At 38.5% G+C, this 17,547-nt stretch overlaps 1 protein-coding gene across 2 annotated transcripts in view; it reads left to right on the plus strand.

Moving 5' to 3' along the window:
* Positions 1–234: 234 nt before the first annotated feature.
* The window catches only part of LOC117415437 (carbohydrate sulfotransferase 11), a 73,988-nt gene continuing 56,675 nt past the window's right edge, over positions 235–17,547 (plus strand). Inside the window, exon 1 of one of the 2 annotated variants that reach the window (XM_034025781.3) lies at positions 235–494. In XM_034025781.3, coding sequence (XP_033881672.1) covers positions 392–494 — 103 coding nt within the window. In that variant the 5' untranslated portion in view covers positions 235–391. Of the gene's footprint in view, positions 510–17,547 lie in introns of both variants that reach the window. The other variant, XM_034025780.3, reaches the window with a different exon arrangement.

Consider the following 17,547-nt stretch of genomic DNA (forward strand, 5'->3'; position numbering starts at 1 on the left):
ATCCCAGACCGGCAGTGATGCATATAGCAAAAGTTTAAACTCAAGAAACAAACCCAAGGATACGTCTGTTGCTGCTGTACATTAATCCAGCTACTAAGAGACATTCAGACAAACTCTTTTTTCATCAACTCATTGGACTCACCCATTCCCTTTTTCAGAAGGGATGCTGAGGACAGGAAGGATCCGATTGGTTACATTTTGTTCCCCTACCGTTCCGCGTGTGAAGAGGAATAGTACGCTCCAGGGTTCGCATTGAAATGAATGAGGCAGAAGCTGTCAGTAGCTCCATCAGGACCAACACGCTCCTTTAACGCAGCATTTCAAAATTCAATTACACAAAAATCCCAGACGGATCCCATCCACTGCGATACACAGATCTCCACAGACAGCCATGAAGCAGGCTCTGCTAGAGTTGATGAGGATGAACAGAATCTGCCGGATGGTGCTCGCCACTTGCTTAGGATCTTTTATTCTCGTCATCTTTTATTTCCAAAGTATGTTCCATCCAGGTAGGACCTTATGTTGCGTTTCTAGCTTTCACCGTCATAGTTTTTTTTTCTTTTTTTTCTGTTTACTGACCCAAGGTTGGAGTCAGATGTTAGATGGGAATAATGTTGTTTTGTTTTGTCTTGTTTTGTTTTATTTTCGGCATTTGTGATGAAAATATATATAAATTAGTATAATAAAAAAAAGAAAAGAAAATAGCTAAATATATTTAATTATTTTTGTTTTGAAACATATTGGACTAGTTTCTAATATGAGTTCTGATAGACCATATTGGGCATATCAATATAATTTGATATAAAGCGGAGTGAATGCCCAAAGATAATGCCCGCACAAATAAAATAATTACTTAACATTTCTAACATGAGTGTGCATGTGTTGACTTTATTCCCAGCATTTTGCTTTTTTCCTTGTATCCAGATTACTAAAATGCAGTACAGCCTAGCCTGCTTTATAAACTGTTGTAAAAAGCCTTGTTCTGCTTCTCTTTAAGATGCCTAATGTTACCGGTATTCATTGTTTTGCTTAACAAACACGAACATTTTCAATTGCTTATTTTGCCGCTGTCTGGTCTTTATATAAATATTCTTAGTAATCAGTTGAACCGGGAACAAGATAACACTGAATATTACTAGTCGTTATTATATTTGACTGTAGTGTGTAAGTCTCTTTTTGAGTCTTAGAAATGTATTATTGTAGGCTGTTGCTTACGCTTAATCCCCTTTTTGATCTAGTCTGCAGTGATGGGTTGCTTATGTATCGGCTTTTAACTAAAACAGATATAGGCAGGTGAGGTGCCAGTGCAAGAAACGGGGCAATCAAAATCAGGGTCGGTATATATATATATATATATATATATATATATATATATATATATATATATATATATATGTACACGCACACTCACACACACACACTGCTGTGCAAAAGTCTTAGACACATTCAGGAGTTACAACATCTATCAATGTTATGAGCATCAACAATTTACTCAAAGCCTCCACTAGTGTTTTCCACTTAGTGTCTTACAGCTTAGTTTGGGTGAGAAGAACCAAGCTTGTCATTCTATGGTAGTATAACCCCTCAAATACTTTGACACCCTCCCTTAAGCTATTTCGCAGTAACGTGAAATGGATACTGAAACTTTCTTGTGCCTATTGGTGTGGAACTCATGTTTTACTGAACATGGGGGTCAAAGGCTGCGCCGGGCATGAAATTAGCACAGTCCTGCTAAATAAATACAAGTTAAAGTTCTGTTTTATTTGATCAGCACAAGTATACTAATAAATCCTAATGGATCCATATTTGTTGGCACTAAGCATTGTTTTTGACAAGAATAACACAATACATGCGGATATGATTGTGGTTTATTATATTAGGAATTAATACTCACACAATTCTGTATTTGTGTGCTATATTAATTAGCTTAGGACCATTGATATTTCTGATGGAATGTACTAGGGCAGCCTGAAAAACCCTGTGACTGAAACTTCGCCTGCCCCATGATGTGCGCAGTTTCCTTCCTAAAAAGATTTCACAAGCCTAAATTGCATGCAGCGTTCTTCCTGCCGCTTTCAGAATGAGTTGTTTATTATTATCCCTGTTAATTATCAGTCTCCAGTTTCATGAAAAAGTAACACCTGGTCCTGCCTTTCTCCTGCCTTTTTCTCTAAAGAGCTGAACTGTTAAAACCATCTGGAGACCCACACATATGTTGCAGTATCACTTCAGGGATTGTAATTCCAGTGATTGATTGCATCACAGTCATACTGTATATTTTAATTGTTGTGCCAAAACATTTGGGGGAAAAGTACCCTTTTTTCTTGAATCCAAAAACATTCTGATCCAATACACAGTTTTTATACTCAGACAGAAACAAAGTAAAAATTCCAAACCTTTGTTCCTTATTTCCTAGCCTCTGGGTTTAAATGTGTAATACAACATGTGTGTTTAAATTGAGCTTATATTATCTGTAAAGGTTTTCAGAAGATGGCAGGTGCATGTAACTTGACCAAAAGAATGTATATATTATTCAGAACTGAGATCATTAAAGATGTTGCCACTGAGGAAAATGGTATACAATTCCTTTCTGTTGTGTAGGCTGTTCGCAAAAGGTTTAAAAATATGTACATAGTATCTTTAATCCATGCTGATACTCATGTAGGGATGAGTAATTGCATTTAAGTGTGAGTGCATGGGTTCATGTTGGTTTTTAGTTACCTTTTTTAGTTACCTTTACCAAGGAAATATATTCTTGCACAGGAACACTTTCTTTCCTCACAACAACATTGGGAACCCACTTAGTTTTAGTTTGCTTATGTCATTTAGCTTAATATTCACTTTTTTAAAATTCATTTTGGCCTTGCATTGTTAATTAGGGTTAACAATTTAAGAGCTGAAATCAAAATGTACAAATTCCAATTATCGTATTGTTTAAACTGGATTTTTTTTTCAAGCTCAGAAGTATCCTGTCCCTTTTTTGGCAAAGTGTACAGTAGCTAGCGTCTGCTCATGATATCTGCGCTGTAGACGGATGTTAACTTTCAGCACTATCAATCCAGCACCTTTCCTATTGTGTGCAACATGAGGAGAATAAGGAGAGTCACCCACGATAAACCATCAAAGTTTAGTGAGCCTGCAGACTAGCTGCAGTGTATTTGAAAATCTGCTGCTGGATTACTTGTTTCTAGTGGGACCCAGCAGGTAGTGGAGGTTTTCAGGGGAGCAACGACAAGACTGTTTGGAACATTAACATAGAGATTTTACATGTTGAAGGGATTCTGCAAAAAATCTAGTCAAGTAACTTGACCCTAAAGGTCACAGCTGATTTGGTCTCAGGGTCAAAACACACAAGCTGCATTAATGGGGGCTCTTAGTTCTGCACCAAATTGACACCAATGAACCTGTCACAATTCAGCAAGTACAATACATTCTGTTTGCTGATTATTGTGTCAGAGAATCACTTACACTATTTCTTTAAGCCATGAACAAGTTGGATTACTGACAGTTTTTTGTTTTCATTCCAATTAGCAAACTGTATTTTCACACACAATTCTATCCACAGAGCACTACAGTTCCTATACAGTATAGGCAGTATTATTATTGTGAGAATTGCATGTCCTGCATGTTCCTGTATATTCAGTAGCAACCTTAGAACTTAACACTGTTTCCTTGTCATTACTTTGTGTATGCTAAGATGATTGCCCATGACATAGATGTGGGTTCAAGCTTGGGTCTTCATTTGGGAATTCTTTGAAAAAAAAAATGGAATGGAATTTCTTTGGAAAACTCCAAATTCCACACTGCAGTCTGGGAAATGCAACATGTGCAGGGCTAGCTGATACACAGGAGAAATGAGCTAAAGATTGCAGATTACATTACATCATACCTATCCATTGTCCAAGATTTGGAGAGAGTTCCTAATTTTGCTGTTGTCAGTTTTCCATTTAGGGGGCTAACAAACAACAGAAGTACATACTTTCTACCAAAAGAGACTTGCGTTTCAATGCTAGTATAGCTGTTGCAATTCAGTATAGCTGTACAGTACAATCCTAACAAAGGCCTATTGCCATGATCTTGGCATTATGAACAGGAGTTAAACCAAGGGCATGGCTGCTTCGCTTAAATTGTAGCTGAAAATTAAGATTATGGTCTTTTAAAATGTATCAACAACCTAAAAGTGACTGTATTTGCAGATATAAAGCCTTTTTGAAGTACTCAGCTAGACATTCCCTGGCTGATGATGCAGATAATACTGCAGGTACCATACAGCTGTCAGTCAGCTTCAGAGGAAGAGCAGGTATTAGTTTACTGGAATTGACATTCCTGACAGAAAGAGTTCTGTTGTGTACAATTCATCATGAGGTGTACAGTTCATCATGAGGTATACAGAGGGCCTGAGGAAGCACAATGAACTGAGTCGGGAGAGGGAGGGGTGTTATAACTGAAGTAACTAAGCTGGGCATTTTCTGAAAAGAGACATTGGTTGTTGCCCTATACATAATTGAACAGTGTAGTAGGCAAATGACATAAATCTGTGACAAAGCAGCTTTGTTTTAAATTGTAAATAAGCTTTAAATAAAACAAACTGACACTTCAAATTAAAATCTTCTTCAGACAACTGTACAATTGGTCATGTGGTGGGTAGGGGGAAATTACTTTCATTGTTAACTTCTGAGTGTTTTAGTCCAGGTATTGCAGCATATTTCTAATGCAGAAAGCTCAAACAGTAGCTGAAAATTAACCACAGTTACCTAGTACTGGAAACTTTCCTAAGTAGACGTACAGTATGGTGGAGTGTGGCAAAGTGGTTTGCAGTGTGCAGGTGTAGAGGTGATGCAGTGCTCAATACAACGACAAACAACAAAGTGCTGGTACAACGTTTATTGCTCAGTGAAACAACTATGGGGTTCAGTCCCGAAATAATAAACACAGTATAAACACACACACAACACAAATACGTTTACAAATCCAGAGTGAGTGCTGAAGTGCAAGTGGTGAAATACAATTTATTAGTGAACACTAGTGCAGTGATGTCCGGGTTGGGTGCTGGCCTTAAGCGACAGCTCCTGGATGTGTTAGCCGTCTATCAAGAAGAAACAGTAACAGTTAGACTGACAAACAAACAAAACACGATAACACTCACGATACAATAACACTTCATTTTCCTCTCCGGGTCCTGGAATGAACTGCCAAACCATCCATTACGGGGCACTCTGCTCCGGTTATACAGCGCCCTCATAGGTCTGGAGGGATGATGACAGTTTGTTGTTCTTGTTGGACCAGTTCACTCTTGTGAAATTGCTGACAGGCTTCCTCAAAATGCCACTTGCCGAGTGTTCTAAGAACTGAGTAAAACTAGTGAAGCATTGAGCGGGTTGATAGGAGGGCAGGTTGATGTGTCACACGCTTATCAACACAGTAAAGTATTCACTGACAAGTAGGGTCATTATTTCTTCAGTGCCAGATATAGTATGTAGTGCACCTTGGGAGACTAGACAAATAGAATAGGTCCAATTGTCTGGAGAAGCTTTTAGTGAAGTCTCCTCACAATCATTTAGACTGGTGCAAATGAAAGTAGTTGAAACTGTCAGCAGTATGCTTTCAGTGCTGCAGTAAAAGAAGAGTATGCCACAACGCTGCAGCATCTTAGTGCATTCACCAGCAATTTAGCCTAGCATGAAAATAAAGTCTTTATTGTTTGAGGCATTTGTTTTTTCCCATGTCAGTTCAATTCTTAGAAATATTTCTGTGCATTAAGAGTATAACATCTGACTGCAGAAGAGGTATCTTGAGAGTTTACTTTGCTAATAATTTCCTCACAGAAACCCTAATGCCCCACAGCACTGAATGTTGGCACTATACCAAAGTAATAATGTACAACATGTCTGTGTTTGAATAGCCAGTTATAATAATTCAAGCCGAGAGAGCTTAATGCTGTAGCCAGTGATTAACCTGTCAGTAAGGTCTTAGCCAGCGCCACACATTATTAGTATAACAAAACATACACCATTTTATTTTGTAAAGGCGTTAATTGTTTTTAGCTATAAAATCATTAATCTGACGTTTTGGGGAACAGGTCTAAGTGGCATAGTGGAAATTCAGGAGATTTGAGAAGTGGAGCTTGTTTCAAGCATATTTAACCGGCAGTCTCCGACAATCATGTTCAGTTTTACACTCGAATATAATTCCTTTACGTCTGCTAAATCCACTCCTTCTCAGAAGACGAGCCTTGTTGACATTCCATTTGGCTTAGATTCCCAATCATTCATCTATGATATCAAGGGTTTCTTTTATCTCCCTGCAAAAAGTGAGTTTTTATTGATTTTTTTTTTTTTTTTGTAACAGGATGATTCTGCACACTAACTTTGACATTTCATTCCTGTACCAGTCAGTAAATGTAGTCAGTGCTACACAATCCATCAGCATAACAATTTTCAGAGACAAGGTTAAAAAAAACATAAATGTTTTTATTGGACGAATAAAAAATACTTTCTTGGAGTGCATTACATTTTGAGTTCATAGCCATGCTGAGTATTTTGGCAGTAAACTATATCGCTATCACTGTTTTTAGATGTACACTCCACATTGGATCCCAGGGTTCTGGTAACAGTGACTACCTGGGGACAAGATGACACAGTATCATACACTTACACAGTCAATTCCTAAACCAGAGAGTTATACTGTTGTATTTGGTGGTGGTGGGGGGTACTAGTTTGATTACATTATGTACAAATAGTATTTGTACTTACTGTTCATTAGTTTGATTGGTATCATATCAATACTATGCACCACTGATGTCTGTATGGGTCATTCTATTTGTTTTGAGGCTACTACACTGAAGGTTATCTATTTGCATTCAATTTGTGTATTTCTGTGTCTTTCACTCTATTTATAGTTTCCTTGGTTTTGTGTTGTTACTTATGCAAATGTTATTAAATGCACTTTACCCAATGATCCTGTACTGTGTTTAATAAAGATGTTAAACTGCAATAATTAGTACTTGTTCCAGAGCCTGTTGAGAATTAGCTACTTGTCATTACAATACGTGTCTATTTTTTTTTTTGTACAACTTCTGATGATGGCTCGTTTTTGGCAATAATAAAAATATGATCTGCTGGGTGTTACTAGCTAGCACAGATGGGCTAGATTGAGAATATCTGTAGCCTTGGTATGCTCTGTGTGTGTAGTACATGAGCAGAGTGAAAACTGCTTTATAGCCTACTTCAAAATCAATCCTGTTGCTGTACAACCAACACAAAACCTAGTGTTTTATTGCATCAACCCCTTTACAGTATATGGTGACAGTGTGATCCACTTCTCCCATAAATGAACAAATACAGATCCCCTGCTTGCACTAGGCCTATGGCTGAAGGCTCTCATTGCAGCCAGTCTCAATGCTCAATGAATCATTTTATTGTAATGGCAACAGCTACACACAGCACCCCATCTTGTCTACTTCTTGTACCACATTGTTAATAATGCAGACTCCGGTGGTGTTGTATCACTTTCCCCCATACAGATAACTGACAGATGTTTGTTTGTCAGGGCTCAGCAGTTTGAAGCCGATGACGGTCTGTTAGCGAGTTGGCGCTTACAAGGCCCCTGGTAGGGTTCCATGCAAATTAGCATGACAGATTCATTTTCCAGTCTTCTTGTCCCTGAATATTAGCGGGAGGAGTAGTGGTTAGAGCAAAGAAATGGGAGTCATGTGATTTAAAGTCCACAGTCCAGCAACCTTTTACCTGCAGAAAGTATTTTTTTTTAAATATAGACTTTTCAAATGGAACCCTAGACCTATGTCTGTTTTATTTATTTATTTTTAATTTGGAAAGAAAATGCCGCTGACTAAATTCAGGCACCATGAGAGCTTCCCCTGACAACTAATTTCACATGCGATTTGAGCCAGCTTTGAAGCCAGGCTTCGAAAGATAAAAGGCATGGAAGGCTAGGGAATTAGCCCTCTGCACCGTCTAATCTTAATAGTTGCCTTGAAACAGAATGTTGGGATTATTTTTGTTATCTTGGGTACCGACCCTTTGAATCCGAATGACCTAATTCTCAGGTGTGCCAGCTGGAACCTGAGTGTTCTCATCTGCACTTCATTACTGAGCTGCAACAACTAAGCTCTCCAAATGTATGATATTTCCACAGACATTTTTTCCAAAGCTACTCAGTGTTTTAGGGTCAGACCCAAAAGCAATCCTGTAGTGAAGCCCCCCCCCCCCCCGTATTTGTTGAAATGTGATTGTAAACATACTCCCTCAGTCAATTAGATATTGATATTCAGCTCCGACTGTTCCTTACTGCTTCAGAGGACCTGGGAGATCTTGCAGACAAAAACACCACGCTTCCATGATTATGTCTATGTTAACATCCCCACACAATCACAGTCTTTGTGGGAACTCTTGTGAGAGTTGAGAGGGAAAATGTAACACTGCTTTTTGGTAAAACAAATATAAGCAGGTCAGAAAATAAAAGCAAAGGTGGCTCATTTATTAAGTTGCACAGGGTTGCAGAACTGCCTCCTAATTGCATTCCTCAGCTCGGCAGCTGGGAGGGTGTTATACCAGCTAATGCACAAGCCACCAGTGCCAACAGTTACAGGGCAAGACAGAGAAGCAGAGGGATGAATTCACTCCTTTCACTTCACTGGCTATCAATCAACGCGACTGTGGCTTCACACTAGTATGGAGGAGCCCAGCTATGAGAACTTAGAGGAGCGGAAAATGTACACAATGCAGTGGGGCAGAATTTCTCATGGCCTTGTGAGCCCACTGGTGCACACAAACCCACACACACATACCGCCCCCCCCCCCCCCCACACACACACACACACACACATACCCACACACACACACACCCCCCACACACATACCCACACACACACACACACACACACACACACACACACACACACACACACACACACACACACACACACACCCCCACACACACACACATACCCAGATACCCACAGAGGGGAGAGTCGAGAGACCTAGACGCATGGAAGGGAGAGGGGTGGTGGTCAGACAGAAGGATAAATAAAGGATTTGTACATTGTGCCATTCAGTCCTAAGAGTCCATTACTAATATATTCAGTAACTTGATACGTTGTTACCATGGATATTCCTTGTTCTTTTTTTATTTTTAGTGTCCAATTATTTTTCACCTCACCACAGCAAGTCCCCACACAGCAACTTCACACAGCCTGGACACAAACCTGTGCTCTCCTGACTTTATGACTCCCCCTGTACACCACACGGCCGTGCTTTTACTAGGTGAGACATTCAGGGGCCCCTTCAGTGGATATTTCTGTCCATTTAGACAGCAACATAAATATTAAACAGCTGGCTGCCTGGTGTTTGCTGCAGGCTTGGAAAATGCATACTTAGCTACGGCTCTGACAAACTAACGATGCATTTGTATTAATTTTCTTTTGGCAATCTGTATGATTTAATTAACTCCACGAATGGCAGGTGGTTTTCACTAAGAAATGCTATAAATTGGGCTATGTACCATGAGTGATTTCAAATGTACTGTATTTACTCAAATTTAAGTCGCACTTTTGTGGCCAAAATAAAAGTTCAAATTTTGGGGGAGCGACTTGGATTCAAGGTTTTTAGTTAGGGTACTAATTTACATTTGTCCATGTCAATTATTCTGGTGAGCTTGAACAAGACCATCTGTACACAGCACTGCCCACTACAGATATTACTTTCGGTACAGTACTGGTATATTAAAATGGCTACACAGCGAACTTCATGAACATTTTTTGATGCAGCTTTTAAAAGAAAAGTAATTTTGTTTGCTGAAGAAAAGAGAAACTGCGGCATCTGAGATGTGCCAGAAGATGGAGACGAAATCGAAAGGCTATGCAATACTATAATATTACCAGCATAGTACTTGTTGAAATGATCAACGCGGGTCCGGCTTCAAAATGAACAATCATTTATTTATACAGATGTGCTCAAATTTGTTGGTACCCCTCCACAAAAAACGAAGAATGCACAATTTTCTCTGAAATAACTTGAAACTGACAAAAGTAATTGGCATCCACCATTGTTTATTCCATATTTAATAGAAATCAGACTTTGCTTTTGATTTTTTATTCAACATAATATTGTAAATAATAAAACAAATGAAAATGGCATGGACAAAAATGATGGGACCGCTAACCTAATATTTTGTTGCACAACCTTTAGAGGCAATCACTGCAATCAAATGTTTTCTGTAGCTCTCAATGAGACTTCTGCACCTGTTAACAGGTAGTTTGGCCCACTCTTTGCTCCAGCTGTCTCAGGTTTGATGGGTGCCTTCTCCAGACTGCAAGTTTCAGCTCTTTCCATAGATGTTCGATAGGATTCAGATCAGGACTCATAGAAGGCCACTTCAGAATAGTCCAATGTTTTGTTCTTATCCATTCTTGGGTGCTTTTAGCTGTGTGTTCTGGGTCATTATCCTGTTGGAGGACCCATGACCTGCGACTGAGACAGAGCTTTCTGACACTGGGCAGTACGTTTTGCTCCAGAATGCCTTGATAGTCTTGAGATTTCATTGTGCACTGCACAGATTCAAGGCACCCTGTGCCAGGCGCAGCAAAGCAGCCCCAAAACATAACCGAGCCTCCTCCATGTTTCACTGTAGGTATGGTGTTCTTTTCTTTGAAAGCTTCATTTTTTCGTCTGTGAACATAGAGCTGATGTGACTTGCCAAAAAGCTCCAGTTTTGACTCATCTGTCCAAAGGACATTCTCCCAGAAGGATTGTGGCTTGTCAATATGCATTTTAGCAAATTCCAGTCTGGCTTTTTTATGTTTTTCTTTCAAAAGTGTAGTCCTCCTGGGTCTTCTTCCATGGAGCCCACTTTCGCTCAAAAAGCGACGGATGGTGCGATCAGAAACTGACGTACCTTCACCTTGGAGTTCAGCTTGTATCTCTTTGGCAGTTATCCTTGGTTCTTTTTCTACCATTCGCACTATCCTTCTGTTCACTCTGGGGTCGATTTTCCTCTAGCGGCCGCGCCCAGGGAGGTTGGCTACAGTTCCATGGACCTTAAACTTCTTAATAATATTTGCAACTGTTGTCACAGGAACATCAAGCTGCTTGGAGATGGTCATGTAGCCTTTACCTTTACCATGCTTGTCTATTATTTTCTTTCTGATCTCCTCAGACAACTCTCTCCTTTGCTTTCTCTGGTTCATGTTCAGTGTGGTGCACACAATGATACCAAACAGCACAGTGACTACTTTTCTCCATTTAAATAGGCTGAATGACTGATTACAAGATTGGAGACATGTGTGATACTAATTAAAGAAACTAATTAGTTTGAAATATCACTATAATCCAATTATTTATTATCTTTTCTAAGGGGTACCAACAAATGTGTCCAGGCCATTTTAGAATATCTTTGTATAATAAGCAATAATTCATCTCTTTTCACAGATTCTTTGCTTTATTCTATGACATACCAAAGGCATGCAAGTATACATGATAAAATAGCTTTTAATTTCATCACTTTTCAGGAGGAATGAAGCATTATTTCAATGAGCTGTAAGGGTACCAACAAATTTGAGCACGTCTGTATATCTTTCTTTCTCTGTCTGGAGATAGATTTACATGAAAAGTTAATCAGATCCTCAAGTTTTTGTTTTTTTTTTTACTGTTTTTTTTTTCTTTAATCAATTTTGCTTTGCCGCATGGTTGCTGAACAAGCCAAAAAACAGAGTGCTTTTTGACAACCTATGTTCATGACAGAGATATGCCTGCGTTACTATTTTTTTCAAACGATCAATTTAGTTTCCAGCTTTGTTGCAACATAAAATTTTGTTGCAACATAACAGAGATGAATTGTAAAAGGATGTAGGAGATCAAACGTTTCCACTGTATCTTTCACAGACATAAGGTGGATCATTACATTCTTCTGCTGGCATCTTTACAAGTACTCTAAATACAGGTATGTGAGTTTCAGCATTTCATAGCATTGTTGACAATAAATAGCTTATAAATTACCTTCTGCTGTGCTTCGCCTTGCTGGGAACTGGTTAAATCACTTCAATGGCTGTTTATGGAGAATGAATGTCTGGCATCTCCCTAGTGGTCACAAAATATGTGAAGCGCTGCTGAAACAGGCACACCCATCGATGCAGCCGGGCCTTTGTTTTTTCCCTTCCCTCTCCTTGAAGGGAAGTGATCAGAATTCATATTAACAAAGGGTTGGTGGGAGGTGCAGTTTTTCAACATTATGTATCCTGAAAGCTGGGGTAATGGTGTGGGCAAAGACCCCTGTTTCAAATGCTAGATTTCGCTCCTTCTGTTGATATAAATGATATATGAACATTCTATAATGTTTCTGTTTCCATCCTGTTCCGATTATAATTAACATACCTTAGGGCTGTGGTATTCCAATACAGTCCAGGTTTTTACTCCAAGCATGTTCTAATGTAGTTAATTGAAGCTGTTAAGAGGCAATCAACTAATTTAGGACCTGGTTGAAATAAAGACCAGGACTGGAATAGATCTCGAGGGCCAGATTTGAGTACCACTGCTTTAGGGTGTATGCAGTTAATTAACTTTACGGATCTGCAGCACAACCTATAACTGTGTATACACAAACTGTGCTTTTGGCTGTGAGATTACATTGGCTAGGAAGTGATGCCTTTGCTAGAAAGGTATGTCATAGTTATGTATGACAGAGGAAGCATGCACAAGTGTAAATGAGGCTCGCAAAAAGCTCTTTACAAACAAAGACAGGTCAATTGATGCAATTACTCCAACTGCTGCAGCTTTACTTCAGCACACTAAAATGGCTGCATACCAGGCTGGACACTGTTGGGGACAGACATCCGAATCCTGCCTCCAACTTGAAAATATTAACCATTTAAAATATATAAATATCAGATTTTAATCAGTAGTTCATTGCCTACCTACGTGCAAATTTTAACCAAAAACAGTAATCAATATGTAATTTACAAACCAAACATCTGTAAAAGTCTGAATCTTAAAAAATGTATGGTGGCCATCTTGAAAATAGTGGCCATTTTGAAAAATTTCAATTGGGTCCATATCTAATTTTGATAAGTAGGTCAAACTCTATATACATGTGCAAAATGTGGTACTTTTAGCATAAAACCCAAAATTTGTCACCATTCTGCAGGACTACAACTGAACCAGTGCTAAAGTAGGCTTGTTTAACTGCAGTATAGAAAGGATAAGCGGTGCATTATTTATGACATTATTTATGACATGCTGTCACTGGATATCCCTCTCTCTTAGCACTTTATTGGAACTGATGGAGTATACACAGTGTTATTACTAGTATATTACTTGTTGCCTTAGTTATTTTACCCTGAAAACCATAAGGATTTTAACTGGAGGCTTATACATGTGGCGGTACGAGTGAAGCAGACTTTCCAGGGTGTTCAAGAGATTTTGTATTATATTATATCACTCATTATGAATGTAGCATGTAGGTATTGCATGTTTGTTTATAAAAGTAATACATCTAATTTCAGAAATACAAAACATTTACATAATTCAGTTCCATTTGCTTTCTCAGATTTACATCAGCTACCTGTGTTGCAACAGAAGCTCATATTGTCTTTTATCAGAGTAGATGCTACAGGGCATACCTAAAACATGAGTGCTGCATACCGTAGGTATGTGTGTATTGTATTTTCTATTAAAAAAACAAAATCCATTCATAAAAAAAATGTATTTATTTATTTATTGTATTTATATAAATACATTTTTTTGTATCTATTTATTCATTATTAGAAAATGTCAGTCAGGGTAGAGACCATTCATCTGTTTTGGGATTTAGGCAGGACACAGAGGTTGAGAGACAAAACAAAACATTTCTGTTATAGTACTCTACTTAGTACTCGTCTGTCTGTCTGTCTGTCTGTATGTCTATTTACCATACACATCCTCTGTTATTTTTTTATTTTTTTTCAGTCAGCCATGCTGGTTGGCATTGGTTGAGTTTCCTTGGAGGTCACCTATCAATGTGCTGACCCAGGACAGTTTTGTGTAGTTCGCGGACTAGACTCCACGGTCATAGACCTGCAGGCCTGAAATGTCAACAATGCATAAAGTCTTGTATCTTGTAAAGCGCTTTGTGATGGTGTTCCACTGTGAAAGGCGCTATATAAAAATAAAGATTATTATTATTATTATTATTATTATTATTATTATTATTATTATTATTATTATTATTATTATTATAATGATCTCAGTTAACAATCTGGTGATATCACCTCCAGCAATATATCTCATCCAATCTGACATTCTTCAAGATCTAGATGGAAGGTGGTATGTGGGTACAGATGGCTCTCTTGTCTATGTCAGCAGACCCCAGACTTGTAGCTCTTCAGTGTACTGTCTCTGTCCTAAACCCTGCTCAGAAAATGAACACTGAGGTCCCAGCAGTCTTAGAAACCATTCCCTCCTGACTTTCTGAACAGATGGAATTGAATTTCAGTGATGTCATACTTTCGGACTTGGCATATCCAGTTGGGGTTGTTTCATTTCCTGAACTTAAAAAAGAGCAACATTGTCATATTGCATGATTATTAATTCCCAGAGCAAGTTTGTGGTCCAGAGAGAGAGCCTGTCCAGAACTCTTAATAGCACAGAGTCAAGAAAACCAAAACAAGTGATCATGAACAGCCAGTTCACTGTTTCTACTTTTAAATACCTTGTGGGATACTATATTTAAACTAAATACAGTAACTACTGTATTAATACTGTATAAACTAAAGTATACATAAACGTGGACAATCCTTCATATCTGTGTAGCATGAGTCACTGTTTCTCTCACGCTTTAAATTACTGGTTCATTTAATTGCTGGTGACCACTACACTGAATTGATGGAACTGAACACTGAAGCCTTCTTGTCCGTCTGCAAGGTGTGTGCAGCACAGACAAGCTTCTGATTTTTGAACACATTTAAGTATGTAGTTAAAAAAGCTTACTGATTTGGAAAGGAACCTAACATAAAATTGTGTCAACTATCAAGTTTGCTGGTCCTTGGAATAACCACACTGTCAAGCAGTGTTTATAGTTCATTAGGCTGCTAACCATTCAGATCAAATTCCCAGATTTTTATCTTGAGCGATATAAAGGATATACACTGTAGATTAGTTAAAAAAAAAAGTTCAAGCATTTTGTTTTTCGAGAGTGGGTGGGAAAGCATATATGCAGGAAAGTCAAGAAAATCAAATACTTGCACACTTTAGGTTTTTTTTGCCCACCTTTCTTAAGGACTTCTTCATTAGACATGCTGTTTATTACACATGGCAGTATGAAGTATTACAGTACAGTAGTAGAATATGCTTCCGAAATTGAACCCAGTGTGACAGTCATTGGGTGTGAGAGATGATTATGTACTTCTTTCCTATTGAGGATTTTTTATTGAGGCTATGCAGTAATCCACCGCATCAAAACTATTTTTTTTTACTTAGACTTCTAATAGAGCCAGATAATAAAAGGAAGAACACTGCATTTTTCCAGAGAAGACTTTCATTAGGAAATAAAATGTTTTTTTTTTTGCCACAGGGAACTAATTCTGGGTGTTCTGGGTGATGATGATGATGATGATGATGATGATGATGATGATACAGAATTTTAGATGGGTTTTAACATGGGAGCTCACACAGCAGCAAGATCCACATGATGACTAACAGGTCTGATGCTGGCTGTACACAGGAAGCTGCCACCCTGCTACTGCTCTATTGGAGCAGACTGCAGGCGGCTGCATGTGGCCTTTTCAAGCATTCCTGGGTATTGGACACAGCACAACACTGCCACACAGCACTCTAATTATTCTACAATAAAAGCAATTGAATCCACACAACACCCAAAATAATCTTTTACATGAAGCAATTTAATTTGACTTTAGTTTGTTCGTAATATGTGATTTGGACACCCAATGAAGTCACAATGTACTGATGTTTTGTTAGTAGGACAACTTGCAGCACAAACATTGCGTGATGCATACTGGGCCTTGTTGATAGCTGGCATGGCTCTGTCTTGAGCAGTTAGGAATGTGATGTCTGTGTGTAACAAGCAAGAGTTTTGTGTGGCACCGGCCACTAAGCCCTACATCTCCTGTTTAGCTCCATTCAAGTCAGGTAAACATCAAGTACTGATGTCATGTCCTAAACCTGGATTTTGGATGGTATTTGCTTTCTATATAAGGTAGACCAGACACTAAATGGGTGAGAGAGTCCTGAAACTATTTGACTGCCTTCAAAGAGATGCAGCAGCAGCGAATATTATTAGGCGCAAAAATGACTAGTTGGTATTTTTATTCAGTCTGTCAGCTGTCTGGCATTGGTTTCTGTCTTGTAGCGTTTTGATCTCTGACTGTTTTAAGAGGTCAAAATGTTATTTAACAGCCTACAGCACTAAATATGTTGTAGCTGTCCTGATAATGGATTAAGAAAAAACATATTTATGGCTAAAAGAATAAAACTCTAAAGCAAGTCAAGTAGTGAGTAATATATGATACAGTTATTGCTGAATATGTTTTGGGGGTATGCATTTGGTCAGTTTGAATTGTTGCCTTTCTTTGGTTGTATTGTGACAGGCTTCAGAAATTACACACAATGTCAAAAGTCTTCCTCCTACTGTAAAAAAAACTTAGGTTTTTATGATGTGAATATCGTTAAATTCAAGAGTTGGGACAGCTGCATACATAAAGTTAAGAATTGACTTTGATCTGCCATAGCAACATATGTACTTGGATTTTAGGGAATCAAGTCTTAATGGCTGTATGCCTGAGCTATTGTACGGTAGTGTAGAGGGAGCCGTGAACAATTCCAAAGGTTCTAAAGGGGTTCAGTGCCTGGCATGGTAAGCAGTAAAATTATTTTAAAATAATTGCTTGGGGAACTATTGGAACCAACAAATTCAATGTAGGACTCAGTATTAAACTGTAAAGCTGCATCCACACTGGACGCAGGTGAGGTGAGCGAATAATTTAGAAGTCACTGCAGTCAAATGGGAGTATCCACACCAGCAGCGAGCGACGTCGCTTTGAGAAAATTTCACGGTGCTAAAATAGAACCTGTTTTAGCGCCGCGACTGAAATGAAACTGACCAATCAGAAGCAATGTTAACGCCCTTGACACACATCAAACACATGTCTGAAAACAGTCATGTCTCAAAACAAGTCACGCCTCACAACAAGTTATAATAAATAATGGAAAACGAAAATTTATGAGGTGCAGCAGTATCTGTTATTATATAATTGCAAACTGAACGATTATAAAGACATCCAGAAGAAAGACAATGCCTGGGTAAACATCGCAGAAGTTGTTGGTGTCTCTGGTGAGTAGGGTACAGCGATTTGTATGTAGTACCATAGTCATGGCTTGCAGATGGTGCATTTAGCACCACCTATACATTTTCTTTCCAATTATGCAAGTTGCATAAAAATAGGTTTATTAATAAGCAAAAATAAACCAGACCATACATGCAGTCTATATATCCAGCATTTAAATGAAAAATGTGCACTTTTGCTAGCTTTTAAAAATGACACAA

This window comes from Acipenser ruthenus, chromosome 7, assembly GCF_902713425.1.
Source record: "Acipenser ruthenus chromosome 7, fAciRut3.2 maternal haplotype, whole genome shotgun sequence".
NCBI classification, from domain to species: domain Eukaryota; kingdom Metazoa; phylum Chordata; class Actinopteri; order Acipenseriformes; family Acipenseridae; genus Acipenser; species Acipenser ruthenus.